Raw genomic sequence first — 27,956 nt, 5'->3', positions numbered from 1 at the left:
ACCTGTGACCAAGAAATCATTCAGCATTTTGAAGTGCTTTAATGAGCTTTCACTTTCCAAGGAAAAATGACAAGTTTATTTTCCCATGATTACCGCTACGATGGTGTCTCGTGACCGCACCTTGAAACCGGTCAAACAAAGTCCACAAATTGATGACAAGGCCAAGGTAAACAAAAGGGAGGCGTGCCAGTTGACAACAAGTGGCCTCGCCTCTGATTGGATGACGACGACCTTAAAAACGTGCAACACACAGAAGCCCATTTTAGTACATTTTGACGTTTCCAAGAGTGTGTTATTTTTTGCCACTGATTTGCGCAAGTCATGAGCGGATGCCCGTTTTTTGAGAGGAAGCATTTGTACGTTCAGTCTTTTTTTTTATTTTTTTATTAATGGTGGTCGCTTTGCATGTAATATTTGATCATTTAATTGGTTTGGTTTGTTCCCAGGTTGTTTCGAAACCAGCCTCTGGAGCATAAAGAAGAGCAAGATGCCTCTCAGGCAGGTGTCAACAAGGCCAGTAAAGGAGGTGTCATCTATGGAGACTACCTCAAGGTACAAAAACAACATCTGTCATATTGTACTGTTGTCACTTGGAATTTTTTAAAAAGTATTTTGTTGGTGTTTTTTCCCCCCAAGCTGGATAAAATCATGACAGCCCAAGTGCTGCAGAGCGAGCTGAAGGGCAACAAGATTCATGACGAGCACCTCTTCATTGTCACGCATCAAGGTGAACCCTGCGCTAACTTTGAGGGACCAAAATGTCTGCACTACTTTGTAGTCACAGCGCCCTTAGGAAGGGTTTGCAGTTTATTTTTATTTTTATTATTATTAATGACTTTTCACATTTTTTTACACTTAATACTGGCTTAAAGAGGTTTATATGAAGACACTTTTTTTTAACAAAGTGTTATAGATAATCCAATGAAGTGTAAATTATTTAGTTTAATGAGAATGCAACACAATGTAAAATCAAATGCATTTAAAATTTAATTACATTTAAAAGATACTTAGAAATACATAAATAACAATACAATATGTAAAGTAATAATGAAAAGAATATATAAATAATAAAACCAAAGTTGCAATTACATAAACAACTTATACAAATGTATTGACATTAATACAAATAACATTAAATAATCAGTCAGTAAATTACAATTATGTACAACCAAAAACATCAATACAATAACCAATAATTGTGAATGAATAAAGAATTTTTTTTAAATGAAATTGTAATTAAATAGTGCCACTTGAAAAAAATGATAAATGAATACAAAATAAATTAAGTGGATAAAAATATCACAAAGTAAAAACTTCACTTCACGTTCTACACAAAAATATGGCACAACATTAATACTAATTCATTATCTATTCACTATCACAATATAAATGTCAATTAAAAAAATGAAATTTCCAAAAATAAAAATTCCATTATTTAAAAAGAAAAAAAAAAGCTATAAAAATGTTAAAATGTCATGAAATGGATCTATCGGTTCTAAGATCAATGACTTTTGAAATATATGTTATATTTCATAATGAATTGCCATTTAAAATATCCCAAAAAAAAAATTGTCCGCATGTCAATGCAAAAACGTGGCCGTTTGAACGCTTGTATGTGGAGTCAGGTCACTCACATTTGAAGGCACCAATATATGTCCATCTTTGTGAAGTTTTCCAGAACCCACAGTATTGTTAGATGACCACTAACTGTTAATATGGGCCAAGTTAACAGTTGAGGCGGAGTGATATGTCAAAGTCACAATGTTGCTCTACTGTACAGTATAATGGCATTCATGGAATGAGTCGTGTGCACTCAAATTGTTGGTCAGAACTTCCTGTTGTGGCCTTATAGCAATTTATAATAAAATAACTATTTTATAAAGCCTGCCAAAATGTCTAAGAGTGTGTTGTGTGTTTTATTGCAGCTTATGAGCTGTGGTTCAAACAGATTCTGTTTGAGTTGGATTCAGTCCGCCAGATCTTCATTAATGGACACGTGAGTCACATTTTTTTTTTCTCCTGGTTGTTCATTCATCACATTAGGTGATTAATTTCAGTCAGCTCCTTGCTGCTGTTGTGTGAAAGTCGACCGCCTGAAATCCAATTCTAGCTGCAGCAAGCAATTAACCTTGTTTGTCGTCAATTGATCCGTGGATTGTTTTCTCTATTAGTCAATTAGTAGTTGGCTTTTTCATGTTGGAAAATGTTCTCAAATGTCACTTGGCGTTTGCAGACATTTGGTTTTCAATCATTAGTTAAAAAAAAAAAAGTTCAAGCTGATGAATTGATGATGGGAACTGTGGCTTGATAAATTCAGTACATTTACTGGCAATCCTATTTATTTATTTAGGTGTGTGAATTTCTATTAGTCAGGACTTTCATCATGTCCAAGACGCATTAGTTTTCAGTTTAATGTTGTGTCATCCAACTTTACCGTCATTCTCAACGCAATAAGAAAGAGTAAAATGTTTTGCAATTTAGGGTTACCCATTTGTCATGTGCCATGTGGTTGAAATTTGGCAGCAAGTTGACACAATGTCTAGTTTGCCTTTTGAAATACTCTTGGAAATGTCTGAAATAATCGTAACATTTATGTTTCAAACAAAAATGTCATCTTATCTTTTCAGGCAAGGCTTTTTTTTTTCAAACTGTTTTACTGGTCTGCTCATAACAGACATGCCTACCAAAGTTCACCTGAGGGGGCTGAATTTGGAAAATAATTCCGCAGTGCAGACAACCGGGAGAAGACAAAAATTACCCTTAAATCGATGCTTCAAATCAAATTGGCAGACTCCCTGCGTCTTTTAAGGGCATGGCTTTTTGATACTTTATTTGGGCATCTCCTCGTGTTAGACATGGCTACTGAATATTATGTAGTGCAAGTGTGAAAGGAGCTGAATTGTTAAATCAAGCCAGAGGCACGTTACAGAGCCAATTAGTAGAAGTTTTGAGTATGGTGGGAACAATTTAAATTGAAAACATGTCTTCTCCGTGCAGGTGCGAGATGAACGCAACATGCTCAAAGTCAACACGCGTATTCACAGGATTGTGATCATCTTCAGGCTGCTGGTAGAGCAATTTGCCATCCTGGAGACAATGACTGCCTTGGACTTTTTTGACTTCAGGTTTGACAGTTGACATGTTTTTTTCTCTCAGCTGTCAGCACAGTGTTCTTACTCGATGTTGTTGATTTTGTGTGTAGGGATTATCTGTCTCCAGCTTCTGGCTTCCAAAGCCTTCAGTTCCGGCTCTTGGAGAACAAAATTGGGGTCCCTGACAACATGAGGGTGCCGTACAACAAGCAGCACTACCGTGACATTTTCAAAGGTCAGGAAGGCGAATTGCTGCTCGCCACCGAACGAGAGCCCACACTCTTGAAACTGGTCGAGGTAAAGACTAATAACATTTATTATAGTTAACGTATGTTACAAAGGTATATTATTAACTTGACTGTATTGACTTTGTCTGGCTGTTCATTTACTAGAATGGACATGCGTCATTAGACCTGATACACCACAATCAATATAGCAGCACCACTGATTGGTCATGAAGTTGTAGGAGGAAATGGGAGTAGCAGTAATAGTAGTAGGGTGTATCTTGGCAAATTGTTTGAGAATGTATTCGATATCCATGACAGAGAGCTTAAAATATCTGTATTAGTATGTGCTTTGACCTCACTAGTAAGAGATTATTAGGGTGCACGAGACCAACTGCAAAATTAACGAATTGTCGTACGGGTGAGCACAAAGAGCATACTAGTAGTATCCATCCACATAGACCTAAAGTAGTCTTTGTAGTGCATGTAGTAAGTAATAACAGTAGTAGTATTAGTAATTAGGGTGGTAGGAGGAGGAGGAGGGGTGGCAGTAATGATAGTAGTTTAGTAATAGTAATAGTAGTCTTAATGATAGTATTAGTAGTGGTGCTTGTAGTATTTCATTCAAACAACAGGAAGTAATCATCTCAAATGTACCACATTCTGGTAACTCGCTAAAAGTGGCACACTGTCTTTTTTAAAGGAGTGGCTGGAGAGAACTCCTGGCCTGGAAGCAGATGGCTTCAATTTCTGGGAAAGTCTGGAGATCAACATCTTTAATGAGCTTCATAAGGAAGAGCAAATCATTCAGGTAAGATAATAAGAACAATCATAAACAACATTTAAAGTGGATTTGAAATCATGTTATGATGTTTGTGATCTGTAGCAAATGTCTGACTGTGAGGACAAAGAGGAGATGATGGCTGAGTTTCTGAAGCAGAAGGAAGTGTTTACGTCCTTGTTTGACGTCAAGCGTCATGAGCATCTGCTGAGTAAGGGTCAGTAACTTTCCTGAATTACTCGCATTTGAATACGTCACGCAGTTTCCAAATATGTCAACTGTGACTCACGGATGTTACTTTTTCCCCAACAAGGTGAGAGGCGGCTGTCTTACAAAGCTCTGCAAGGCGCTCTCATGATCTACTTCTACAGGTAGCGCCACCTACAGACTGCACATTGGACTGTTAGTAGTGATAGTAGAGTAGTAGCAGTATTGTAGGCGGTAGTTAGCAGTGTTATTGTAACAGTGGTATGGTGATAGGTAGTAGTAGTAGTGGCAGTTGGTAGTTTTAGAGTTACTAGATATAGTAGGCCTTTTAGTTACATGTTGCAGTACTACAGATAGTAGAAGTCGAGGTCGTCGTGGTAATAGTAGATGTAGTGATATTGTAGTAGTATAATATTATATAGTATTCACAGTGGTGACAGTCATGTAGTAGTAGTAAAATTAGTTTTAGCAGTAATAAAGGTACCGGTAGTAGTAGTAGTGGTGATGCAGCTATTAACGGTTTTACAATTAACCGTGGTTTTTAAACGTCATTATTATGTAACCGCAGCCGTTCAACAACGCCAAATTCGGCCCGAGACTTTTGAAGCCGCGGGGCCGCCATCTTGGGACTCCCAAGAAACGTATTTTGGCATGCGCATTTGGCTGCAAAATGCCTATATGGGTAGCAGTAAACTGCACAAATCGCCAGTTCAAAAGTTGTGGACAAACATTTCACCTTAAATATTATTTAAATAGAAAGAAATTTGAAAGATGAAGAAAAAGAGCCCAGGACCATAATTTATATTATTCAGTTATTTATTTTCACTTTGTTAAAATAAACCTAAAGTTAAAGCCAATTTGAGCTTTTTAAGCTGTATTTCTTTTTTTTCTTTTTTTTTAACTTATTTGTGTGCTGTTTTTGTTTTAAAAGGCAGCATTTGTATTTATTTATTTTCAGTTATTTAAATTATTTTCAAAGAATGCTGATGTGATTTTTAAAAGAAAAGTATATAAGAAAAAACATAAAACCACGTTTTTTTCCTCAGACTATAATCGTACACCAAAATCTGAAACTGTTGCACCCCTAAATAGAAGTAGTGGTAGGGGGAATAAAAGGAGTAGTACTAGTACTTAAATGCTAGACTGTTAGTCGTGCTAGTAATAGTGGTGATGGAAGTAGTAGTTGCAATGATACTGCTATGGTAGGATATAGTAGCATTAGCAGCTAGCAGAAAGTAGTATTAGTCGTCCGTAGCAGGAAAAGCAGTAAGTCATACAGTGCAACTTTTGGTCATGGTTTACATACCACTAGGTTATGTAAACTTACAAGCAAAAATGTAGTTTGTGGTCATAGTTGGATTCAGTGCATTGATAACGCCGCCTGTTGCTGTCTTTTCAACTTAGGGAGGAGCCCCGGTTCCAGGTTCCATTCCAGTTGCTCAACTCCCTCATGGACATCGACATGCTCATGACAAAATGGAGATGTGAGTATGCAGATGCCACACACGTTCACAGCAATGCTGGAGCAGAATGATGGAGCGTTTGGCCCAAGGCCTCAGTGCACTAACAGGGAAGTTTGCCCGGCTAAAAAGTTAGTGAGAAGCCTTTGGGAAGCCGCTCCACTCCCACTCAATACATGTTTACTCACCCCTGCCCTGGCACTCGTGAATCAATTATTGACGTCTCACTTTTTCTTTTCTTTTTTCCTGTTGTTGTTGTAGACAATCACGTATGCATGGTGCACCGGATGATTGGCAGCAAGGCAGGCACGGGTGGCTCCTCCGGGTACCATTACCTGAGATCTACTGTCAGGTACTGTCTTTGTGTATATTTCAAGGCTGCATTGTAGAGAAAGAGAGATGCACTACATAACTCTATTCCTGTGTTGTTGGTCCCAATACTTTACCTCATATATCTGCCTACCTACTCACTGGAAAATAGCCCGGTCGACTTAGTTTGTAACCCATGACAGACTTTGTGAAAGGGGTTTGTCTTAAGTCACATTTCCACAAAGTGATAGTAATTAGCATGTAACAGTAGCAGCAGAAGTAGTACAAGTTTTTTTAAGCAGTAGTAAAAGTAGAGGTAGAGAAGTAGGAGTCTACTAGTAGGTAGCAATGGCAATAGTTTTAGTAGTAGCAGTAGTCCCTCACGTTTGTCACGTTCTGTCGAGGCTTTCTGCGGATGAAATAGTTGAAGCCTGGCAGCTTTGAAGCACATTTGTGGCACTGCCAGAGCGCTACATCAGTTCTAGGGGATGCTACAGCCCCATCAGAAAACTGTGTAGCTCCAGCATTTTAGTTTACATTTGACAATATTTTGTATTCATTTAATTCAGTTTACACTAAAGAGTTCACAAGTAGCCAGTTTGTTCAATCATATCCCTTCTTAAATGTTTGTTCTGCACCTGTGGTCACTTGTATTAGGTTAAACTATTTTTATTGAATGTTCTTTGATCAAATTCAGTTAAAATTACTTTTATGTCAAGCATGTTGGTGCTGTTTATCATTCTTTCATTGGAAAAATGAGAATTTCTGAAAAAAAGAAAGTGAAGTGATGAATTATCCCCCCCAACATATCGATCAAGGCCCCCTGCCCCGCCCTCCCTAAGACCAAGTGGTCAAAAAAAAATCCTGCTGTCGTGCCCGTGCCAGAGTCAACTGAGGCTCCCCTGTCGGGCCCAGCTCCAGAGTCCAGTTTGATAATATTAGCTTTCTTCCCATAAACAACCTACTAGTTCATCTATTGTGTCAAAACATGTAAAAGAGCCGGTTATTCAAATACACACTTAACAGTGCTTTCGCTCTCTCATACGGTTTGTTACAAAGATCTATGCCACAGCAGGCATTGTGATAAACACTTTCTAGATGTCTTCCTTCCCACTACGGACCATTCCAGGTTTCAATAAACCCGATTACGTAGTGTCATTTTTTTTTTTTTTATTAGCTGTGGCTCTAGCTTAGCTGGTTAGTCTGTGTGTGTATCCGCCTTAAACAAATGTTTATTTTCCCTACAGTGACCGTTACAAGGTGTTTGTGGACTTGTTCAACTTGGCCACGTTCCTGGTACCTCGCCACTGGGTGCCCAAATTGAACCCCAATGTCCACACCTTCCTCTACACGGCCGAGCGCTGCGACAGCTCCTATTTCAGCAGCGAAGACTCGGACTAGCCGCAGAAAACCACACAACCACCCAACACATACACAGAAAAAGGACTATAGCACCTATCTTCTTTCTCTTCCCGCACAGCCACTGTGTTATCCATAAAACGCACCGATTTCCACTGCGCACTGACGACAAACCTCATACTGTACTGAAACGTTAGCCAAGGAAAATGTGGCTATTCCACAAGGATATGAATATAGTTAATATGAATATGAACAATGATGCTCTGCATCTAAAACAATTTGCACAGCTTGGAAAACAAGAAAATATAGCGTGTATATAATGTCGATATGGTATACACTCACCAGACATAACATTAGGTACACATGCGATAAGATCCAATTGAATAATTTGACATAGCACACATTTGAATTGAACTATGATTAGTATTATTATGTATGTATATAATGTTATACTCACCTGTATCATACAGTACTTAAGAGCACACAGGTATACCTAATGTTGTGTCCGGTGAGCCTTAGTGCTACATATGCTAATATATTATTTTTTTATGCAGCGATTGAAATAATCTTTGCATATGGAGCTGTACAATTTAGTAATACATATTTGTTGTACATAGTATTTGTTTGTATTATAAGTGTTTGTGCATGTCTAAATAAAGCCCAGCATTGACGCCCTTGTAAAGTAATTTATTTGCATCATTTCAAACCAACACGGCCGCCACGGAATCTGCGATGCCTGGCAACACACGAGGCAAAGAGAATATTAATGTCGATCCCACAGGGTTCGACGACATGCGAAGCAAACAATCCATCCTAAAAGCAGATGTGAATGTACTGTACTAATCAACATGGTAAAAAACGACGGGAATGGTTTACTCACCACAAACGTTGCTGCCAATTTTGACGTAAACGTAACCGTTGTTTCCCCATTTGGTCCCCCAGGAGTTCTGCACTATCCAGAAGGGAATTTCCCCTAGAAAAGAAAAAGCAAGTCAACTAAATTCACAAAGTAAAGAGAATAACGATGTGAAGATGCATAAGAATGCATAATCACTTTGTGCAAATTAGTCACAAAAAGTGAAAATAACTGGTAAACACACACACAGGATACACCCATACACTCAATGCAACATCTATGAAAGTATCAAAAATGTTGCATTTGAATCTATTTGTTGGTGTGTCTGGCTGCAAAATTAGAGTGTGTGCGGGAGAGGTGGGTCGCGCCAATTCTGTTGGTGTCAAAAGTTCGGGAAACTCATCTGAAATAAATAAAGGCCGAGCTGAAAGGACACACATTCTTGATTAGGGTGAAAACGAAATGAGAAAAATAAAGTCCCGCGTTGGCGTGATTTTTTGAAGCAAGTAGAAATTGAAATGATGAAAAATTCGATGTTGTATGAGTAAGTTGAATGAGAATGAAAAAATGAGATAAAAATAATAATAAAAAATCTGAATAACATACTGTAAAGTTGTGAATGCTGAAAATGCTAAAAACAAAAGACTTGGATACTTTCAGACCAGCCTTTTTTAAACTTCGAAAGTCAAACAACACCTTCAACATCACAACAGAGATGACGCACCCCCTCTCATAAAACACAATGTTTTTAACTCTTACATAACAATGATGATATAACTGCACCTTGAAGTTACATCATTGTCAACATTCAAAGAGGCTAACAACTGAATAATAATAATGGAACAAATCGTTTTTGTTGATTGTGTTTCTAACATCAATAGTGGAATACACAAGGGAAAGTTGATTGTGTTTATGCATTTTCAATGTGTTCTTCTGTATTTAATAGCCATATTTGGCCTTGGGAGAGAAATTGATTTTGAAATGGAGTTCTCCGGCAGGATCAGGCTACGTTTAGGTTTTCTTGGTTTGTTTCATTCAAGGGCCTTAAGAGATTTGCGGTACAAGTACTTTTGAACTCAAGTTGAACTATATTGGGAATAAAACATAGACGCTGGTAAAAGTCAAATTAAGAAAAGCTGCAAGACACCATTCAAATATTATGGTTAGATTCTGATGAATAAATACATAAAAATACCAAAAATAACATTCCGAAATGCGGTTGGTGAATATTCTGTCGAAGGTAGGAGTTGAAAGTCTTTCTGAAAGGAGACTCCTGCCAGATGTTCCCAGCAGACACTCACAATTCGTTTGGGGCTAAGGTTTAGGGTTAGGGTCACATCTCAGATTCCTCCCTATCACACCCTTTCAGGTCTTTACCCAAGTATGCATTAAAGTCCCCCAGCAGAACACAGTGGAATACAGTGCAAACCCTCTCAAGAGGACTGGTTCCAGAACTCAAGCCGTGTGTCAAGGTGAGTTCAAATATATTTAATCGGAATTTATAATCCTAGCACAGACTCCTTCGCTCCCAGAGGTGTCACATTCCAAGGCCCTAGAGCCAACAGACTGGTCTCTCGCCTATGGCCTATTTGCCATGGGTGACACAAACGACTCCGCCATAATAAGGTGACAACTCAGGGAGGGGGAAACTAAATAAATAAAAATAATAGTAATACGTTCATTGTTGCTGCCGATGCTGATACACGACCAAGCTAAACTCATTTTGTGCACAACAAAACTTGTGCTGGGTATTGATTGGCGTACCCGTGGCATCGTATCCCACCACCAGCACGGCGTGATTGGGCCAGTGACTGGAGCAGTGGTGCTGAATGATTCCTCCCAAGTAGTCCTGCCAGCTGACCGCGTCCACAATGGCGGAGAGTGGCCCTTTCTCTACCAGCTCTGCCTTCATTGCCTCCTCCTGACCGCTGGGGGTGTGAAAAGAGCAGAAACAACATCAGTCCTGTGGAAAGGACGACTAGCCTAACACCCAAAGATTAACATTTAATTTTTACGTTTAGCAACATTTAATATATGCCATACTAATACAAAATATTGTTGGGATACATTATGTCCTGTTTATCATTCTTTCATTGGAAAATTACTAATGGTAATATTTTCAGGGGAAAACACGGACATTCTAAGAAAAGTTCACAATTAATGATTTTCCATTTAAATAAATTACATATTTTTTTCAGATAGATTGATACAAAAATAAGAAACATGTTTCTTTTAAACAAATAAAATATTTTAATGCAAATCTAAATGTACATAGGCTCCAGCACCCCCGCGACCCTTGTGAGGAAAAAGCGGTCAAGAAAATGGATGGATGGATGGATCTAAATGTACACATTTAAAAATAAAAAATAATTATAACTAGAATGATTTTTATTGAACTACTACCATCTAAAATTAATGTATACATTTATCTAAACATATATAACATACTTTTTTAATTTAAATAAATATAATAGTTATTGATCTATTAATGAACAAGTCGGATCCAAATCATTTTTCCCCATCATATATTTTGTTTTATTTCAACAACTAGACATGAAGTGTTGTGAACCCGTGACTTGTTAAGACCCGTCCGCTACCGAGTGATCAATAACTGCGTTGACACAGCAAACATGACATGTCCTGAACCATCCTCTGTCCTTGAACTTCGCATGATTTTCATTTTAAATAAGGGGTGTTCATTTTTAAGCTATGCACTGCAGAAAAAAATAAAATATTTTTACCTGAAATCGTAAGTGGTGAAGTTCCTCAAAGCAACGCCCCCTTGAGGCCGGGAGAAGAAGTGACACATTCCATTTTTGGCCTTGTAGGAGTACTCAGACTGTGGCACAAGGTTCACCCTGGACTGCATAGATAACATAATGTTAAATAAATATTTATGATGTGCTCTTGTGTTACTAGTAACATAATTTGGCAATCGATGGCCACCTTATCTATTTTTTAATGATGTTATTAGGTTCTTGTCTTTTTGACAACCCCAAAATGGCCGTTTTGAAACTAAAAGGGCAGATGTCCCGTGTCTTTTTGTGAATTTTCAATACATGTCTATTAATTTTTTAGTACTGTAGCTCAGACAGGGGTTGATAATAACTTTTTGCTCACCAAAAGCCACAGTGGCTAGTGGTTTCCCAGAGTTGCTAGCCACTTGGTCATTTCACTAACCCCAATTACGTTGTTGGATAATAGGGGCTATGCACAACCAACTTTTGTATTCGATAAAACAGGTCAGAGATAAAGATAAATAAGAATCAAAACACAATGAAGATAGGTAAAAGTGTGTGGATATAATTTACATTATAGTCACCATTTCAACACTGTTATACAGTCATCGGGGGTCGAATTAAGAACGGGGAAAAAAAAAGTTCAAAGTACCCTCTGTAACCAGAGGAGAGCTTTGGTTGGCGAGCCTCCTTTGCATCCTCCATTTTGAAAGCAGCAGTCGACGACTTGCTGCACGCTGAGCTCCTCCAGCGACGCGCCTGCGATGGCATTAGCCGCTTGCAAGGCGCCCACCACACTAAACGCCCAGCAGCTTCCACACTGCAAAAGATGAATGATCGAGAAAAGCTAAGGTTCAGACCCCTGAGGGAGGTATTACTCCAGATCCTGTCCTAAATGACCATCCTCGCCAGCAGAAATACATTTTTCTTATCCCGCCACATTTCCAAAATTAGCTTCTTGGTGACTTTGTAAAGGAGAGCGGGACAAAGAGTTCATTTTAATGCATGAGACTGTCTATCCCGGTGCCACCCTGCTGGTCATATAATTGCCCTAATTTATCCTTAAAAAGCAGTCTATTATCAGATTATCCTTTATCAGCTCTCATTAGATATACACACAGTCATCTTGAAAGAACTCAAACACCATCCAAGACTTTTTAGATCTGCCCCAGCAGGGGTGGTTTTATGGTGCCATCTGCTGACTGATTTGACTTCTTTAAAAGGCTGAGCATCAGGTCACACACACTCCCAACATGCAAAGTTACTAAAAATGGAAATAAAAGTCGACCTACTCACCCACTCTCAAATACAAAAAGTAAAAAACAACAACAACCAAACATTAAATTCATTAATTTACAAATTAAAATTACATTAAAAAAAAGATCAATTAATATTTAAATTACATTTAATTTAAGTCCTTTGAATGTTACCGAAATTACAAATACATAAAAATTACAATTTAAATTTAATTATAAAAAAGTACCTTGAAATTTTAAACTAAAATTCATTTTATAGAAATATAATTAAACTTCCAAATACAGTACTTTGAAGATGAATATACAGTATATAGTGCTTCTCAAATGTTTTACACCACACCAAAAACCTTCTTTGCACACCAAGTACCAACATGAGCAAAATTTTAATACATTAGTGTAATAGGTGCAAGTCTTTATCAAAAACAGTTGTATATGGGTGCCTTGAAAGACCAATTTAATTCATTCCATTATCACGCTCGTATAAGTCAAAACACTCATATACTGATAAAGTAATAAAAATGTTTTTAAATGTGTTTAAAAACAAATTGTTCTAAAAAATATTGTACTTAAGACTTAAATGCAACTGAATTGTACGCAACAGACATGCTGTACTGGATTTTAAATACCGCAAGTTAAAGCTACTATAACACTATATGCGCTGTTCATTTAATTCAGTGATGCTTTCACGTAGCGCTTAGGAGGGTTCACCAATTCTGGTCCTTGAGGTCCGGAGTCCTGCAGGTTTTAGATGTTTCCGCCTACCAACACACCTGATACTAAAGATCAGGATGGTTATCAGGCATGCTGATGAGCTGATTATATGAATCAGGTGTGCTACTGGGCAGAAACATCTCAAACCTGCAGGATTCCCGAACCTCGAGTACTGGAATTGGTGAATCTGAGAGAGCCTGTGAACCACCCTTTAAGAATAACTGTGCAAGATCAGTTTTATGACATGGCAGGAAACAGAGCCTCATTTCTCTGTGAAGACTGATGTCGCAGTAATTGGATTGGGCTGTATACTAGCAAGTGTGCTATAACATAATATCTTTGCTGTCAAATATAAAGAATATTTCCAAAGTTGTTTCTCTCTTCTTCTTTTATCAACCCAAAACAACAAAAGAACAATTTGGATTTGATTATTTGACTAAAAATACATTCCTCTGTGTGCCATCATGATCTTACCGCTTGCTGATTCTGGACCGGCGCCACCACTGCTCGGTCCCTCCAGTCAAATTTGGCCGGTAGCTCCTCTGCTTTGGCTCCAAGAAACGGCGAAGCACGCTCGGAGATTGCTCGCAGGTACAAATCTGCCGAGAACACAAAGAATTCGAGAACGTCCTGCCCCAATGGAAAACATGAAAAGCAATCATGTCAATTCCCTCTCAAATTGCACTTGAACGCCGGGAGATGATGTTACCGAGGTAAAAAACACACAAATTGTAAGCAGACATGCTAGTTGCATCACAGCAATGAAACAGTATTCCAAGTTCACCCTACCACGGAATTCCGCCGGCGAGAGGGAGGAGAAGTGATTGATTCCATACTTGGCAGACTGAGGTTGTGTAGAAAATGAGTTGAGGTACGCATGACGCTCCGGCGCATCCTGGGTTGTCCCAACAGCAAAAGACAACAATTAAAAAAACTTTAATAAAGATACGCCTGCCAACTTGGATTGAGCACCATCAAAGTTGTTAACTTATTTAACGCCTGGACATTTGCTTTGCCAAGAAAACAAAATGTGTTGTGCCTGTCACCGAAATGTGTGAGTGTATTTAGTTCATCGTTCAGCGTCTCAAAATATCCACACATTCTCGTTCTTCTCACCTATTTTCTAATCTTTGCGGCCATCCACTTCTTCCTTGACAATCGTGCCATGTTTTTGTGGTTCAATCAAAAAATAATACGTTTCAGTGTGTTGCATACAAGTTGTACCACACAAATTGAGTAAACTGCACCATGACATTACTCTTGACTCATCAATAAATTACTTAAGACTTGAACTTAAAACAACAGAAAAAAAATAAACTCTGCATTTGGAAAAAAACAACATTTATCCATATTTTAAAATAATTAAAGTGCTTGTTGCCTTATTGGTGATTCATTGTGCAATGTATGTCAACTCGTGAAGAAGTTAATGAATACTTAAAAAACTTTTTTTTTTAATTCAAACAAACGCAGTGAGCTACTGAGCTTATATTTTTATATACATAGAAACGCTGAAATGTGGACTTCAGTTTTTATCAATACGTTATCACACTTGAAACGCAAAATTCTTACCGTTTTTATGGTTTCAATCAAAAAGTCATAACGGACACCTGCGTTCTCTATTTCCGGTTTCACGTGAGAGGCGTGGTCTGTAATGACGAACGGTACTCATTTCTTACCTGAAAACAGCGATTGAAGCTCTCAAACTGGCCTTTACCTTTATAAAGAAAGTAGCAACGACCTTCAAATGGAATAAAATCACCCGCCACGTCGTTCAAGTGTTTCACTTCCTCGTCCCAACTCGTGTTTTGGCAGTACACCGGGGCGACTACGGCGAAAACGGTCGTCATGACAACAATACACAGGTAGCATACATTCATTTTGCTTTCAGAAAAGTTCCCGTGACGATAAGAGTTGGGATAAAAGAGGAAGAAGGGACGTCACGAAAAGGTAAACTTGATAAGGAGTGGACTTAGCGGTATTCCTTCTAACAAACACAAGGGGGAGACATTACTAAAATGATAGTATCAAATATGTATCCACTCAGAAGTCACTTTATTAGGAACCCCTCATCATCTAGTTCTATTGCAATTGCAAGAGTTATTTTTTATTTTTAAACTAGAATGACATGCAAAATAATGCAGTAGGCTACTATTTACTGTCAGAATCTTCTTTCGCTCTGCGATGTGTTATCTGCATAAATCCTGAGCAGTTGAATAACGGACTTCAAATTCTGCTTATAATCCAATGTCACCCCAAAAGTGGTCTAAAATCTACTCAATTATATATTAATTTTTGAATGTAATAATACAGTAATCTTTTTCTTTTTTTCTGGCAGCCCTGCGATGTCACGTTGGTCTGAACATCATCTTCCAGCGAGCCCACATTTTTTTCTTCTGGGGAAGTATTTTCTAATTAGCATGAATTATATATTACACACCAGCAAATGTACAATGTGCAGTACTGGTGTCTCTTGTGGCTATTGTGGTAAATTCACCCACTTGCCCTCATGGCGTTGACATTGCGGAGGCACTCCTCCAACAACTCTGTCAGAAGTAATCCACATGTTCTGTTTGTGTGGGAGGGATGATAGTTTTATCGAGTGGTAGCTAACATCTAGACAGAGCATCATTAATTCCTCCCAGGTTCAAATACAAGTATTTTATCTCATTCTCTCCCACACTATTGTCAATTCCGAGCTTGCGTCCCAAAGTTATTGATCAAACTCACACCCAACAACAGTAGTTGAGTGATTTTCTTTTATGTTGTGGGCTTGGCATCTCTTAGCCAAATGATGGTCTAAAAATTTAGTCCAGTGTTTAGTAAATCTGACCCAACGGGGGCCAACCCAACAGGGGAATTTCAAAGTTCATCCAACGGTTTTTAGGGTGTGTTGCATTGTTGTAATTTATGATCCATCATTATTAATAGCACACAAAGTTCTATTGCCAATCCCCCGCCGTGACTCCCTCGCTACAATAACACCGCTGTAGTCGCACTGTCCCAGCAACAGCTGCAGAATTTTTTCCAGTCTGTTTTTTTTTTCTCCCCCTCAGTCGGCGCGTCCCGCCTTCACCGTCACAGAAGCCGAGGAAATGTCCGACGCAGCGCAGCAGCTGGCCGGCAGCACCGCCACGGGTGACAGCAAGCCCTTCGCGGCGCAGTTGTCCAATGTCTACCTCAGCATCTTGGCACTGTTCTGCTTCAAGCTCTTCGTCAAGATCTCCCTCAACCTGCTCACCTACTTTTATATCGTCCGCGGCAACCGCAAGGAGGCGGCCAGGATATCCGCCGAGTTTTATGACTACGCACAGCAACGCGGTGAGTGAACACCGGACACCTTTGAATTGGAGAAACATCGCCACACGGGGGCAAGGTGGCTACTAACCCACTGTGCTAACCAGGCTAATTCTATTTCATTTGACATTACACTCATTTTCATTCTATTCTCATTAAGACATGATGAATGATCCCAAACTGTGCTCTAATCATCTTAATGTCAACTGTACATTAATTACTATGGCAAGACACTGCAAGGCTGGCAGCTTCTTTTCTCTCATATATTAATAGAACACATTCAACACACACACACTCACACACACGTACACACTGCCCTAGTTTCTATTTTCAGCACGGGCAGTGAAGACCCCCCCCCCACACACACACTCAAAGGCAGAATCATAACAACATTCTCAGAAAGACATGAGCGCGTCACATCACACATTTTCAAGAAAAAAAGTTCTATATGTTTTAGGAAAAAGTCACATTTTCATTTAGAGCAGATATAAAAATGTGTGTGATTAATCGTGAGTTAATTATTAAAGCCATACGATTAATATTTTAATCGACTGACACACACACACATATTTATCTATCTATATATATATATATATATATATATATATATATATATATATATATATATATATATATATATATATATATATATATATATATATATAATTTATTTTATTATTTTATTTATTTTTTTGCTCCCAAAAGTTTTGTATTTTTATTTTTGAATATTCTATATTTTCAAGACTTTTAGTATTTTCAAATAGAAAAGTAATACAGTTTGAAGAAGTGTCAAATATTTTTGAAATGTACGTATATTGTCCAAAAAATGTGGTATATTATTTTCAAGAAAACAAGCTATAAAGTTTTAGGAGGAAAATGTGTTTGTTTGTTTACACACAATCAAATAAAATAAATACAACACAAATACAGTATTTTTAATGCAATGTATATTTTCAGATCAAATAAATTATTAGTAATTTAGTATCACTAATTTTAAATTCTGAAAATTTTATGTTTAAAAGAAAAAAGGCCTTTCAATAAAAAAGTTTTAAAGGCTTACAGTCAATAAAAATGTATTTTTTGAAAATACATTTCAAATTCAAAAAAGTTGGGTTAAAACTTGTGAGAAAAGACAACTTGTGAGATCCAATTGAAGATCTGTCTGAATAATGTGGCCATTTTAAATGTCAGCATCCATTTTGTGTCTCTCTGTTAATGCTAGTGTTATCTATGTTAGTGTCATCTGGTGTACCTAATAAAGTGTCCACTGAGTGCATGCAGGCATGTTGACGTTTGTATTACTTATGCTTGACTATTTTCTAAATAAATGAAGCGTAATTGCATATTGCGTGTAGTGAACACCTTAAATTGTGTACAAATGCCTGCACTCACCTTTACCATTAACCTTGTTATCTTTGTTTAGCGCTATTACCTGTGCGATGTAGCGTAGCGTGATTAGCGGGTGTAGTAAACAGCTCGCATGATGTAAAGGACTCTCAGCGGGAGCGTTCACAGCTGACTAATGAATCACTGAGGGAGCGGACCCACGCTCTAATGAACAAACGCATCTTTGCCGCCCACAGGATCCTGGACGGACCGCTCGCCGCTCCACGATGCCGCCAGTCAGGGTCGCCTCCTCGCCCTCAGGACCCTCATTGTACAGGTAAAAGGCCATTTAATTGCTCGTTCATGTTTATTTTTATGCAAGACTATTCAAAATGTACTCATGCTCATAAAGCAGAGGTGGGCATCGAGGGCCGGAGTCCTGCAGGTTTTGCATGTTGCCCTTCTCCAACACAGCTGATATTTGATCAGCTCATCGGCAAGCTCCGCAAAAGCTTGATAACGATCCTGTTGATTGGAATCGGCTTGTGTTGGAAGTGAGACCGAGATTGCCCACCTCTGTCATAAAGCAATCAACTATGAAAGGTGTTTTGCATGGACTAAGGTTGAACCCTTTCAATTGAGCAGCTCAGAACTAAAGTGGGCCAGCTCAAAAAAGCTTCAAATCACCCACCTGTAAAATCACAAAAACAAAGTTAACCCACAGGTAATGTGTGGCTCAATACATGTTACAGATCCAGAATCCAGAAAAATAGTTTTGCTTTGGGCAATTAATCTTCTTTTTCTTAGTATAAAAAAAAAAATCTAAATTTTAAAGAAGCTATATTTTCAAGAAAAAGTCATGTTTTTTTTGTTTTGTTTTTTAAATGTTTCTTTCTCAAGGGAAAAAGGGATAACTTTAAATTATTGATAAGAAATAAGTTGTATATTTTTCATAAGTCCTTATTTTTAAAGAAAATCAGTAATACATATTTGTTATGTTATTTGTTAAAATAATTGAATTAGAATTTAATTACATTTGAGGAAAAATAGCTGGCAATAATTTAGGGAAAAAACATGCATATTTCCTTGGAACAGATTAGGCTATATTTTAAAATGTAATGTTTTTTTAGATGTACTGTATATTTTTCATGAATAAAATCATACTTTTTCATCAAAAAGTATTGTGTTCGAGGAAAAAAACTGAATATATATTTTAATGCTGTATATTTTTAAGAACTAAATGTCTTGTGTTTTCTCTTTTACAAAAGTATTACTTTTAAGTAAAAATAGTCATAAATTCTTGAGCAAATTAAAATTGAGAAGTTATATATTTTCCTCAAAAAAATAAGTAAAATTAATTTTTTATAAAAAGTATTATTTCTCATTCCATTTTAAATTAACTCAATTATTTAATAATAGTTTAATGACATTTAAGAAAAAGTTGTAAATACTTGAACAAAAAAACATAAAAAAGCGTTTTTTTTTTCATGAAATAAAGCTATTCATTTCCTAGAAGAAAAAGAACGTTTAAAAAAAAGTATTATATATTTGGGTCTAAATATCCACCAAGTGAAGTGAGTAAATTAGGACAAGATCATTGGAATTTCAAGATACAGTACAGTAGTGTGGATATACAGGAAAAGCCTACTGGAACATCTAAACTTCCTTTGGGTTTAATCAGAGGCGCTAAAAAACCTGGTGACGGGTTTGTGGTGCTCCCATTTAACATGAGCTTGAATATGATTGGTTTCTGAACAGAGCCAGATCCGCAGTTGGAAGAGGGTGTACAAACGTGCGCAACCACGCAATTCAGTTAATGATCTTTTACTTGCCTGAAGCAATTTCTTTTGTTTTTTTTAGTTGTTTCTTTGTCACAAAACCTGCAACTTGAACAAGGGTGTGTAGACTTTTTTATGCGTTGACTCAAAAGTTACAAACCACTGAACTGTGGGTGTTTGTTTTTGTGTCAGGGTCACAACGTGAACAGCGTGACCATGGACAACGTGACTCCTCTCCACGAAGCCTGCCTGGGAGATCACGCGCCCTGTGCCAGAGCCCTCGTCGACGCCGGCGCCGACGTCGGTGACTTAAAACAAAAAAAAAAAAAACGGTGACGTCAACTACTTTGTCAACAGTAACAGCAACAGGGCTGCTCGCAGGTCAATGCCTCGACGGTGGACGGCGCCACGCCGCTGTTGAACGCCTGTGCAGTCGGCAGCGCGGCTTGCACTGAAGTGCTGCTGGAAAATGGTGCCAGAGCGCAGGGCCTCGCGCACCAGCCGTCCCCCATCCATGAGGCCACCAGCAGAGGTCAGTACACTTTGCTCACTATTTCCCAGGAAAAACGCAACACAAAAAAAAACATTTCGAGAAAAAGTTCTATCTCTTACAGACAAGATTATTATATTTCAAGTAAACGGTTTCTATTTTTAAAAATTAGTAGGCAATATTTTCCCCCCAATTGAGATTTTTGAGATCAGGTTCACGGTCAAGGGAAAAAAGTCTGGTATTTTCAGTTATTTATTATTATTTTTACTTAGAATTAAAATAATCTTTTCTGAGAGGGAAAAAAAGGGAAAACAAATCAGAATTCTTCGAGAAAAAAAGTCAGGAGTTTTCTTGAAAGAAGGTTGTTAACTTAAAAGTCTTATCCTCTAGAAAAAAAAAGACAAATTTTTGGGGATAATTTTTAAACTATATATTTTCTAGGGGGGAAAAGCTACGTTTAGGAGAACGTAGTATTTTTAATTAGGGGAAATTTTCATTTTGAAAATGTTGCGTATAATGGGGGGTCTGATATTTGGATTTAAAAAGTTTGATATTTTGGATTAAAGGAGTTTTTTTGTTTACAGAATATTTTCTAGAAAAAAATAGTATATTTATTATATAAAGTCAGCTGTCTTCTGGATTTTTTTCTGGGAAAAAAAAGGGTAAGAGTAAGAGAGAAAGTAGCATTTCTTGATTAAAAAAATGTGATATGATAATGGCAATTGAGAGAAAAAAAGCAATTGAGAGGAAAAAAAAATCTGGATAAATTATAGAGATAAACTTATATATTTTAAAGATTTTTTTTTTGTGTTCAATATAAAAACGTGATATATTTTTAAGAAAACAAGTTTGAATTCCCCACCCGTCCGCCATCAAGGTCATTGCGGTTGTGTGGAGGTTCTGCTGACGTGGGGTGCGGATGTGGACATGGACATCCCTCACTTGGGAACACCGCTCTACACCGCCTGCGTCTGCCAGGAGCTGGAATGTGCCAGGAAGCTCCTCAGGGAAGGTATGTAGCATTATTTTTTTTTGTTTTTTGTTTTTAAATGATGCCATGACATGATTGCTTTCTGTTCACGATTTCATCTTTGCTGTTCCTGCCTAAAAGGTCCATTATTTTGGATCCACTATGTCAGTTTGTTAATTCACAAACAAAACAAACACTATTAGTATGATTTCCCAATTTCCCAGTATTCATGAATGCATCAAGGCCTGACATTATTCCTTTTCCTGCCGTAATTTCCACCTTGGCAAAAAAAGGTGCAAAATCATGTATCTACTAAGTGAATCAACTCATCTATTTACAAATGCTAGTTTACTGTATCTAATTTCCCAGTATGCATCATTGTTTTTTTTTTTTTACAATGCCAGGACATTTTATTCCTTTTAAATCTGTGATTTAGCCTTCTTGTCAAAAAGGTCCAAAATGCATCAAATCAGTCTTTTGGACTGTCAATGAGTAGCATTTACCTGTGGTAAAGGTGAACATTGGAGGTGTTTAAATGTCATACATTGGTGATATTTACCAGGGCAATTGTCTAGAGGATGACACAAAATGGCCTCGAGACATTACTGGAAATTTCAAATCCAGTCAGCGACTGCATATCTGCTGTTTGCTAATCACAAATTCAACTATTAGTTTTTTGTTTTTTTTATCTATCCTCAGCCATTTCTTTAAAAAAACAACTCATCTATATAGCCCATCGAAATGATATTTAACTGCTTTGGGATCATAATTTGAAGTATATTTACAGTTGAAACTATGACTATATGCATTTATAAGCATCTTGAGTGGGGGTTAACTGTATTCAGTATGTTCTGTGTTTTCTTTTCAGGCGCTAACGTCCAAAAAGGCAAATCCCTGGACTCGCCTTTGCATGCAGCGGCAGAGAAAGACTGCACGGCGATGGTGAAGCTGCTGCTCGACTTTGGTGCCGACATCAACGCCCGGGACGGTGAGTGTCGGCGACCAGTGGAAGTGGCCCCGCCCAGCAGCTTGGCAGAAGGCTTCCTGCTCCTCTATGAAGGTGAAGTCCTACTTATCTTGTTTATTAATTACACGCCTTACATAAAGATTTTTGTCCCCCCCTTTGTAGCTATGCCGCGACTGCTGACTCAGCTGTGCCGCCAGTGCATCAGGACGTGCGTCGGCAGGGACCGACTGCACCTGATTTGTCATTTGCCCTTGCCGGGTCGGATCAGGAACTTCCTGCAGTACCAGTGACAATGCCCGTGTGCAGGCAAAAATGACTTTTTAATAGCCTGTATACAAATAGTCGAGTCTCTAGAGTGCCTGCTCACCCAAGTAAATCTTTTGTGAGGTGCCTGTTTCCCAAAACATGTCTGGGAACGAGCCAGTACCATACTCATCCTACATTATGAATATTCATATGGATTGAGGGTGGATACATTGATTGAAATATTTATAAGAAAATGCACTTTGAAAACATGTTATTGTACATCATTCTGTATATTTTTTGCATTGTAAACTATCAAATATTCAATAAAATGCTTTATTTTATATTATTTCTCCTTTGAGATGGGAAAAATCACCTAAATCGATCAGGGTATAATTTAGTTCTAACTTTGTCCACCAGTCGGCAGAAAAGCGCCACCGCAGCCTTTGTTATGTTCCACCCGAGAAACACGAGAAAGAAGCAATGTTGCCATGGAGATACACGCTACACATCGAAAGCCTGCTACGTCACCCTGGCTAGCTTTTAGCTTTAGCCAAAGCCATCCCCGTGTGACAAAGGCAGGACGAAGACGACGAGCTGGGAACAGGGACCGCTCTGTTCGATTTTCGCGGTGTTTGGCTGGAAGGAAGGCCGAGAAGGAGGGCGGGGGAAAAACAAAAACAAAAAACTATGACGGGGCTGCCGAGGGACGTTACAAGATGGTTGCAAAGCCTCGAACTGACAGTCCAGCCAATGAACGTACGCAGGTAAATAAGTCGTCATGGCGTTTTGAAATATATAAATATTGCAAATGTCATTATTATTAGTCGCAGTAGTATTTACTATAATATTTTTTTTACGTGTTATGCAGTTAATGAACGTATGCAGGCAAATAAGTCGTCATGGCGTTTTGAAATATATATTACAAATGTCATTATCATTAGTAGCAGTAGTATTTACTATAATATTTTTTTTACGTGTTATGCAGTTAATGAACGTATGCAAGTAAATATGTCGTCATGGCATTTTCTATTACATTATACAATATGCAAATGTCATTATTAGTAGCAGCACTAGTATTTACTAATAATTCACTCATTCACTCACTCATACTAAATGAAAATCACAATTACATTATTCAAAACATGTTTTGCTTATAGGGTTTTTGCCCTCTGGGATTGTGGATTTTCTGCATCGTCAATTTGAAATGTCCTATTTTCGAATAAAGGGACGGAAATTAACATATTTTTAATTTATAAAAAAAAAAGAAAAAGAAAAAAGATTCATGTTTAAAATAATAGACATATTAAATGATTATTAAAAATAATCGTTAATAAAGTTGCTAGTCATTTCCCCTAAACTAAACTGTCTCCTCTTTGTTCGCTGTATGAGGACGTCTCTTGAACTACTTCGTCCTAGAAAATACTTATCAAATGCTGATCAAATCAATTAATCGCTCTACCGTCAAGATGTGAAATTATTGTGCATGGTCTTTTTCTCCCCAGAGACTTTTGCAGTGGCTACCATGTGGCCGAGATGTTTTGCCGTTATTATCCCAGGGATTTTGAAATGCATTCCTACAGCAAGGGAGCATCGTTCTCTGCTAAGCAGGACAACTGGAACAAGATACGCCGGGTAAGAGCAAGAAAAAATAACCAGATACAAGCAAAATTTAATTGAAATTATTTTTATAACATGTTTAATTTTGTTTTCAGTTGACTGTGGTCCCTTTATGAAGGGAGAAAATGCCATTAAGGTCTTATATATGTGTGTGATGTCATCACTCTAATTTCAAATGGACCAATCAGAGTGTCTCTGTGCCGACAGACACTGCAAAAGTTACGTCTGCACCTGACTGAGAAGCTAGTTTATGGGACCATGCACTGTAAACCGGGAGCAGCTGAGTTGCTGGTGCAGCAGGTGTACTCTGTCCTGACCAAGCACAGGTGACAAAGCCGCTCAAAAAATATTTACTTGATTATTTATTTTTCCACTTGATGGGTGGGCAGGCACTCCAGATATTGTTGTTTACAGGCCATTAACTCATTCACTGCCATTGATGGCTATAGACGTCAAAAATTAATTTGAACCATTTCTATTAGTTTAACATTCCCCCCCCCCCCACACACACACACTTTTGTTAACAAGAGTATGAAAACCTAGAGAAAAAAAAATATTGGACATTTGGAACAGATATAAAATTTGTAATTAATCGCAATGTCATACAATAAATTACAATAAAAAAATGTAATCCCTTGACGCGATTTAAAAAAAGAAAAGAAAAAAATATTAACAATTAGGGGCGTCGGGCGATTACAATTTTTAATCGTAATTAATCGCATGACTTTACTAGTTAACTCACGATTAATCACAAATTTTATATCTGTTCTGAATGTACAATTAAAAAAAATCTAGGTTTCCATACTTTTGTTAACAAAAGTAGAAAAAAATGTTAAACTAATAGAAATAGTTCAAATGAATTTTTGACGTCTATAGCCGTCAATGGCAGTGAATGAGTTAAAAAGTAAATTTTTCATAATAAAGCCACTTAATGATCAAAATCAACCATTTAGGCCTCGAACAGCTCAAAGCCCAGAGTTGGATTTCTCTGATCAGAAGTACCAGCAGCTCCTCCCTCCGGCGGCACGCGCCACGGCCACCACAGCCGTCAAGAGTAACCTGCGAAAGACCGAGGTCCTGGCCCTGCCTGACATCCTCTCCAACGAGAGGAGGGCCGAAACCATCATCGGCAAGCACCTACAGGACAAGATTGATAGGACGGTGACAGACTGCGGTGAGACCACCGGGATGCCATTTTGTGTCGAGTGAAGGATTTAATGATGGAACATCTCCTTAATGATTGAATATTTTCTTCATCAACAGGGCACTCGAAGCAGGTCAAGTCAAGACCCAAACAGACGAGTGGGAGTCAAGATGAAAAGCACTTGTCTGGTGAGGCTGATGTAGTGCACTTCTGTTATTATAATTAAAAAAGATAAACATATTACAAAACATACCATAATTCATAATAGACTGGTAGAAGTACAGTACTATATAAAGTAGGCTGCTATACTTATTACATGTATAATATAAAATAAACACATAAAATAGAAGAAGAAGAAAATCCACATTCCTCCCCCCCCAAAATAACAATGTTTTGCAGGTAACAAAAACATTACGCCTTCCATTATTTCAAAAGTGAAATTGACTCATTTATTTTATATATATATATATTATTATTATTATTTTTATTTTTTTAAGGGAATGAGACGTGTTTTGTTCTATATTGTTGCTTTTCGGGCGGAATCCAGGGAATTAAAAATAAATAAATCTGTTCACATTTTGAAATGGATCACTTCTACAAGGTTACAAGGAAATCACAATGTCCCATGACTGGCGAGCTATTATTAAAAACGGCCTGTGGGCTATTCATGACGTCAGGTCATTGTGGGCTACCACGTTGGTGACCACTTATGTGGTTTTGTGTGATGAAAACTTCAGATTTGTTAATGATTTGTAAAAAAACAAAACAAAACAAAAGCACTGACAAAAATGGAAAATTGACCACATTTGGACATAGGAAAGTTCCATGTATGAGCAATGATTTTGAAATGTGCATTAGAATATTTGGAGAAATACAGTGAACATTGTTTAATATTCTATTCAAAATATTGTATTTTTTTTTTTTTTGTAGTAGCAGTTAACCCTGTTGCTATGCATACATCATGGTCAATATAATTCTATATCAAAAATTACTAAAAATAAAACAGCCAGCAAGGAAAGTTTTATCACAAAACAATCTAGATATTTTCTTTACAGGTCAATTTTATCGTCAATATACTGTAAAAGCAGGGTTTACCACAAACTACCGAAATCTCTCCAGCATTTGTAAGGACTGAATTCTTTTTGAATGACCACTAAGACCTTTCTACTCAGTTTTGACGTTTTCAGCTACTCTGCATCATGCAAGCACTGTCTTGTCACTTTTATTAATGAGAGGATCAAAACCTTATATTTTATTTCATTATTATTTTTTTTTAATCTGAGCGTTAATATCTATAAGTCTGCCTCTAACCACTACTTGTCTTGTGCTTTCTAGAGCTGTGCCTCCAGTCCCCACTGAGTGGTGCTGTTGCTTCGTACAAGACCATCAAAGTGAACCAGCCCGGTAGAAGACTTGCGCAAAGATGTTAAAGCAAGCTGTGTGCTTTTTCTCTCCGTCGTAATTCAAAACAGTTCTCGAGTGTCTTAACGTAAATTGGCTGTGACAAACTCTTGTCAAAGTAGACCCAAGGATCTCTAATTAGAGAACACTTTACACACCTTGTTGAAATTAACCTGTTTTACACGAAGCACTAGAAAGACAGCATGGATTGTATTTTCCCTGGTTGAGACAGCACTTCATTGCCAAAAATTACAGTACACCTCTCAATGAGTGCGGATGTGGCCCATGTAGGATTGGGATACACAAATATCCCCCCCTCACCCTGATTTTACAAAATGGGGGGGGGGGGGGGGGTCGGGGTCAAGTGTCAGTGGTGACTTGACGTGACTGATTTTGTTTGTTTCAAGATACGAGCCATCATTCGGTCGATTAGTTTTGCGAACATAAACTTGATCTACGAGCATTGTAGGGTCATAGTGTCAGATCAAATACTTCAGCTTCAAGTTGTTTATTGCCACTCTCAGTTTAAGTTACTGTCAAATTAAGCAAAAGGCAAAGTAACGTGTGTTCATAAGAACCATGTAGCTAAACCAGTCCTCTACCTCAAGATTAATAATAACATAGGCAACGATTGTATATGGCTGTGTTATAACCCTTTAAACAATTCATACATGAACATGACAGACAATATGCTACCTGGTACATACAGACATACTGTATTCTCTATCCTCTGCAAAGAATGACCAAGCACCATTTGAGTTCATAGGTAGGAGACTTCCTGCTACTTTGTGTTATTATGAATCCCTCTTGAGTTAGGCAGGACACACCATGCTACAATATGATTGACTGCTCCATCGAGGCGGAAAAGTGCAGTATGATTTGGCCTTTGCATTGCCCCCATGTGGCCAAGGTGTGAAAGAATTAAATGAGAAAATGACAAACTTCCTCATCCTTTTAATTCTATTATGACATTACTGTACGTTTTTATAAACAATTCTCATTTAAAAAATCATTAATAAAAATGCATTACAAAATGTTTTTGGAGTAGTGGCTGGAACGGATTAATGACATTCCCATTCATTTCAATGGGGAAAGAGGATTTGAGATGAGTGTTTTGAGTTACGTGCATGCATGGCCAAGGAACAAATTAAACTAATCTCAAGGCACCGCTGTAACAGTATAGACATTTTAGTTCATACACTGCACTTGCACTGTATGTTTTTTGACATTATAGTGTTTCAGATAGTGTCAACTGAAAGCAGTGGATCTTTGCTAAGCCTGGCTGCCAAGTCATGGGTGGAGAAACGTGTTGTGTGGGCAGGGTTAACAAGTAAATTATCCAAAAATGTAACAACCAGGCTGCGATTGGCTGGCAACCAGTTCAGGGTGCACCCCGCCTACTGCCCGAGGCCAGCTGGGATAGGCTCCAGCACCCCCCGCGACCTTTGTGAGGACAAGCGGTTAAGAAAATGGATGGATGTAACAGCTTGGCACAAGTCAGAATGGCTAACTAGAGACAATACAAATACTTCTTTTTTTTTACACTTGATGGTTAAGAGAACTATTTGTACACAAGACATTTAAAAAGTCATTTGTTGTTTCACTTGCTGAGCGACATTTCCGCATACAGTACGTACATATACGATGAAGCTGTATCACTCGCTGCAGACATGACGTCATCATGTTTGCATTACAATCACCACTAGATGGCAACATAGATCAGGATGACT

The 27,956-nt window shown here is 37.9% G+C and overlaps 4 protein-coding genes across 7 annotated transcripts; 3 read left to right on the top strand and 1 right to left on the bottom strand.

The window, feature by feature from the left end:
• Positions 1–251: 251 nt before the first annotated feature.
• Positions 252–8,102, top strand: tdo2a (tryptophan 2,3-dioxygenase a). Its single transcript, XM_077577560.1, has 12 exons — positions 252–356; positions 447–552; positions 637–727; positions 1,926–1,996; positions 2,998–3,125; positions 3,203–3,389; positions 4,020–4,127; positions 4,203–4,314; positions 4,411–4,468; positions 5,709–5,788; positions 6,026–6,116; positions 7,321–8,102. Exons 1-12 carry the CDS (start codon positions 322–324, stop codon positions 7,472–7,474), a joined length of 1,221 nt encoding a protein of 406 aa, XP_077433686.1. The 5' UTR covers positions 252–321; the 3' UTR covers positions 7,475–8,102.
• ctso (cathepsin O) lies at positions 8,099–14,870 on the bottom strand. 3 transcript variants are annotated; one of them, XM_077577561.1, is made up of 9 exons: positions 14,708–14,870; positions 14,563–14,639; positions 13,783–13,888; positions 13,468–13,592; positions 11,679–11,846; positions 11,030–11,151; positions 10,053–10,216; positions 8,313–8,405; positions 8,099–8,245 (listed from the first exon to the last, which is right to left on the bottom strand). In XM_077577561.1, the coding sequence occupies exons 1-9, from the start codon at positions 14,868–14,870 to the stop codon at positions 8,196–8,198; spliced, it is 1,068 nt and encodes a 355-aa protein (XP_077433687.1). In that variant the 3' UTR covers positions 8,099–8,195. The 3 variants fall into 3 exon arrangements, with proteins under 3 accessions (XP_077433687.1, XP_077433688.1, XP_077433689.1); XM_077577562.1 differs by having other exon boundaries at positions 8,099–8,168; XM_077577563.1 differs by lacking the exon at positions 14,563–14,639 and having other exon boundaries at positions 14,670–14,870.
• On the top strand, positions 14,707–22,405 carry asb5a (ankyrin repeat and SOCS box containing 5a). 2 transcript variants are annotated; one of them, XM_077577565.1, is made up of 9 exons: positions 14,707–14,855; positions 15,329–15,390; positions 16,047–16,311; positions 17,871–17,950; positions 19,584–19,691; positions 19,773–19,923; positions 20,759–20,893; positions 21,720–21,911; positions 21,981–22,405. In XM_077577565.1, the coding sequence occupies exons 3-9, from the start codon at positions 16,086–16,088 to the stop codon at positions 22,106–22,108; spliced, it is 1,020 nt and encodes a 339-aa protein (XP_077433691.1). In that variant the 5' UTR covers positions 14,707–14,855; positions 15,329–15,390; positions 16,047–16,085; the 3' UTR covers positions 22,109–22,405. The 2 variants fall into 2 exon arrangements, with proteins under 2 accessions (XP_077433691.1, XP_077433690.1); XM_077577564.1 differs by having other exon boundaries at positions 14,804–14,940.
• Positions 22,406–22,532: 127 nt separating this feature from the next.
• spata4 (spermatogenesis associated 4) lies at positions 22,533–27,270 on the top strand. Its single transcript, XM_077577566.1, has 6 exons — positions 22,533–22,828; positions 23,567–23,696; positions 23,889–24,007; positions 24,635–24,855; positions 24,945–25,013; positions 26,161–27,270. The coding sequence occupies exons 1-6, from the start codon at positions 22,752–22,754 to the stop codon at positions 26,253–26,255; spliced, it is 711 nt and encodes a 236-aa protein (XP_077433692.1). The 5' UTR covers positions 22,533–22,751; the 3' UTR covers positions 26,256–27,270.
• Positions 27,271–27,956: the final 686 nt, after the last annotated feature.

The sequence above is a fragment of the Vanacampus margaritifer genome, chromosome 10 (assembly GCF_051991255.1).
Source record: "Vanacampus margaritifer isolate UIUO_Vmar chromosome 10, RoL_Vmar_1.0, whole genome shotgun sequence".
Taxonomy (NCBI): Eukaryota; Metazoa; Chordata; class Actinopteri; order Syngnathiformes; family Syngnathidae; genus Vanacampus; species Vanacampus margaritifer.
Note: the sequence above shows the minus strand (reverse complement) of the source record. Positions and strands in the feature narration are given on the sequence as shown.

Excerpts from the sequence above, each read along its gene's own strand:
- tdo2a (XM_077577560.1), top strand. The coding sequence starts at position 322 with ATGAGCGGATGCCCGTTTTTTGAGAGGAAGCATTT. Across the intron at positions 3,390-4,019 it reads CACTCTTGAAACTGGTCGAG|GAGTGGCTGGAGAGAACTCC; the intron begins GTAAAGACTAAT and ends TCTTTTTTAAAG. Across the intron at positions 4,469-5,708 it reads CTCATGATCTACTTCTACAG|GGAGGAGCCCCGGTTCCAGG; the intron begins GTAGCGCCACCT and ends TTTTCAACTTAG.
- ctso (XM_077577561.1), bottom strand. The coding sequence starts at position 14,870 with ATGAATGTATGCTACCTGTGTATTGTTGTCATGACGACCGTTTTCGCC. Across the intron at positions 14,640-14,707 it reads TTGCTACTTTCTTTATAAAG|ACCACGCCTCTCACGTGAAA; the intron begins GTAAAGGCCAGT and ends TCGTCATTACAG. Across the intron at positions 13,889-14,562 it reads TGATTGAAACCATAAAAACG|GATGCGCCGGAGCGTCATGC; the intron begins GTAAGAATTTTG and ends GGGACAACCCAG.
- asb5a (XM_077577565.1), top strand. The coding sequence starts at position 16,086 with ATGTCCGACGCAGCGCAGCAGCTGGCCGGCAGCACCGCCACGGGTGAC. Across the intron at positions 20,894-21,719 it reads CAGGAAGCTCCTCAGGGAAG|GCGCTAACGTCCAAAAAGGC; the intron begins GTATGTAGCATT and ends TTTTCTTTTCAG. Across the intron at positions 21,912-21,980 it reads CTTCCTGCTCCTCTATGAAG|CTATGCCGCGACTGCTGACT; the intron begins GTGAAGTCCTAC and ends CCCCCTTTGTAG.
- spata4 (XM_077577566.1), top strand. The coding sequence starts at position 22,752 with ATGACGGGGCTGCCGAGGGACGTTACAAGATGGTTGCAAAGCCTCGAA. Across the intron at positions 24,008-24,634 it reads TCTGTCCTGACCAAGCACAG|GCCTCGAACAGCTCAAAGCC; the intron begins GTGACAAAGCCG and ends TCAACCATTTAG. Across the intron at positions 25,014-26,160 it reads AGATGAAAAGCACTTGTCTG|AGCTGTGCCTCCAGTCCCCA; the intron begins GTGAGGCTGATG and ends TGTGCTTTCTAG.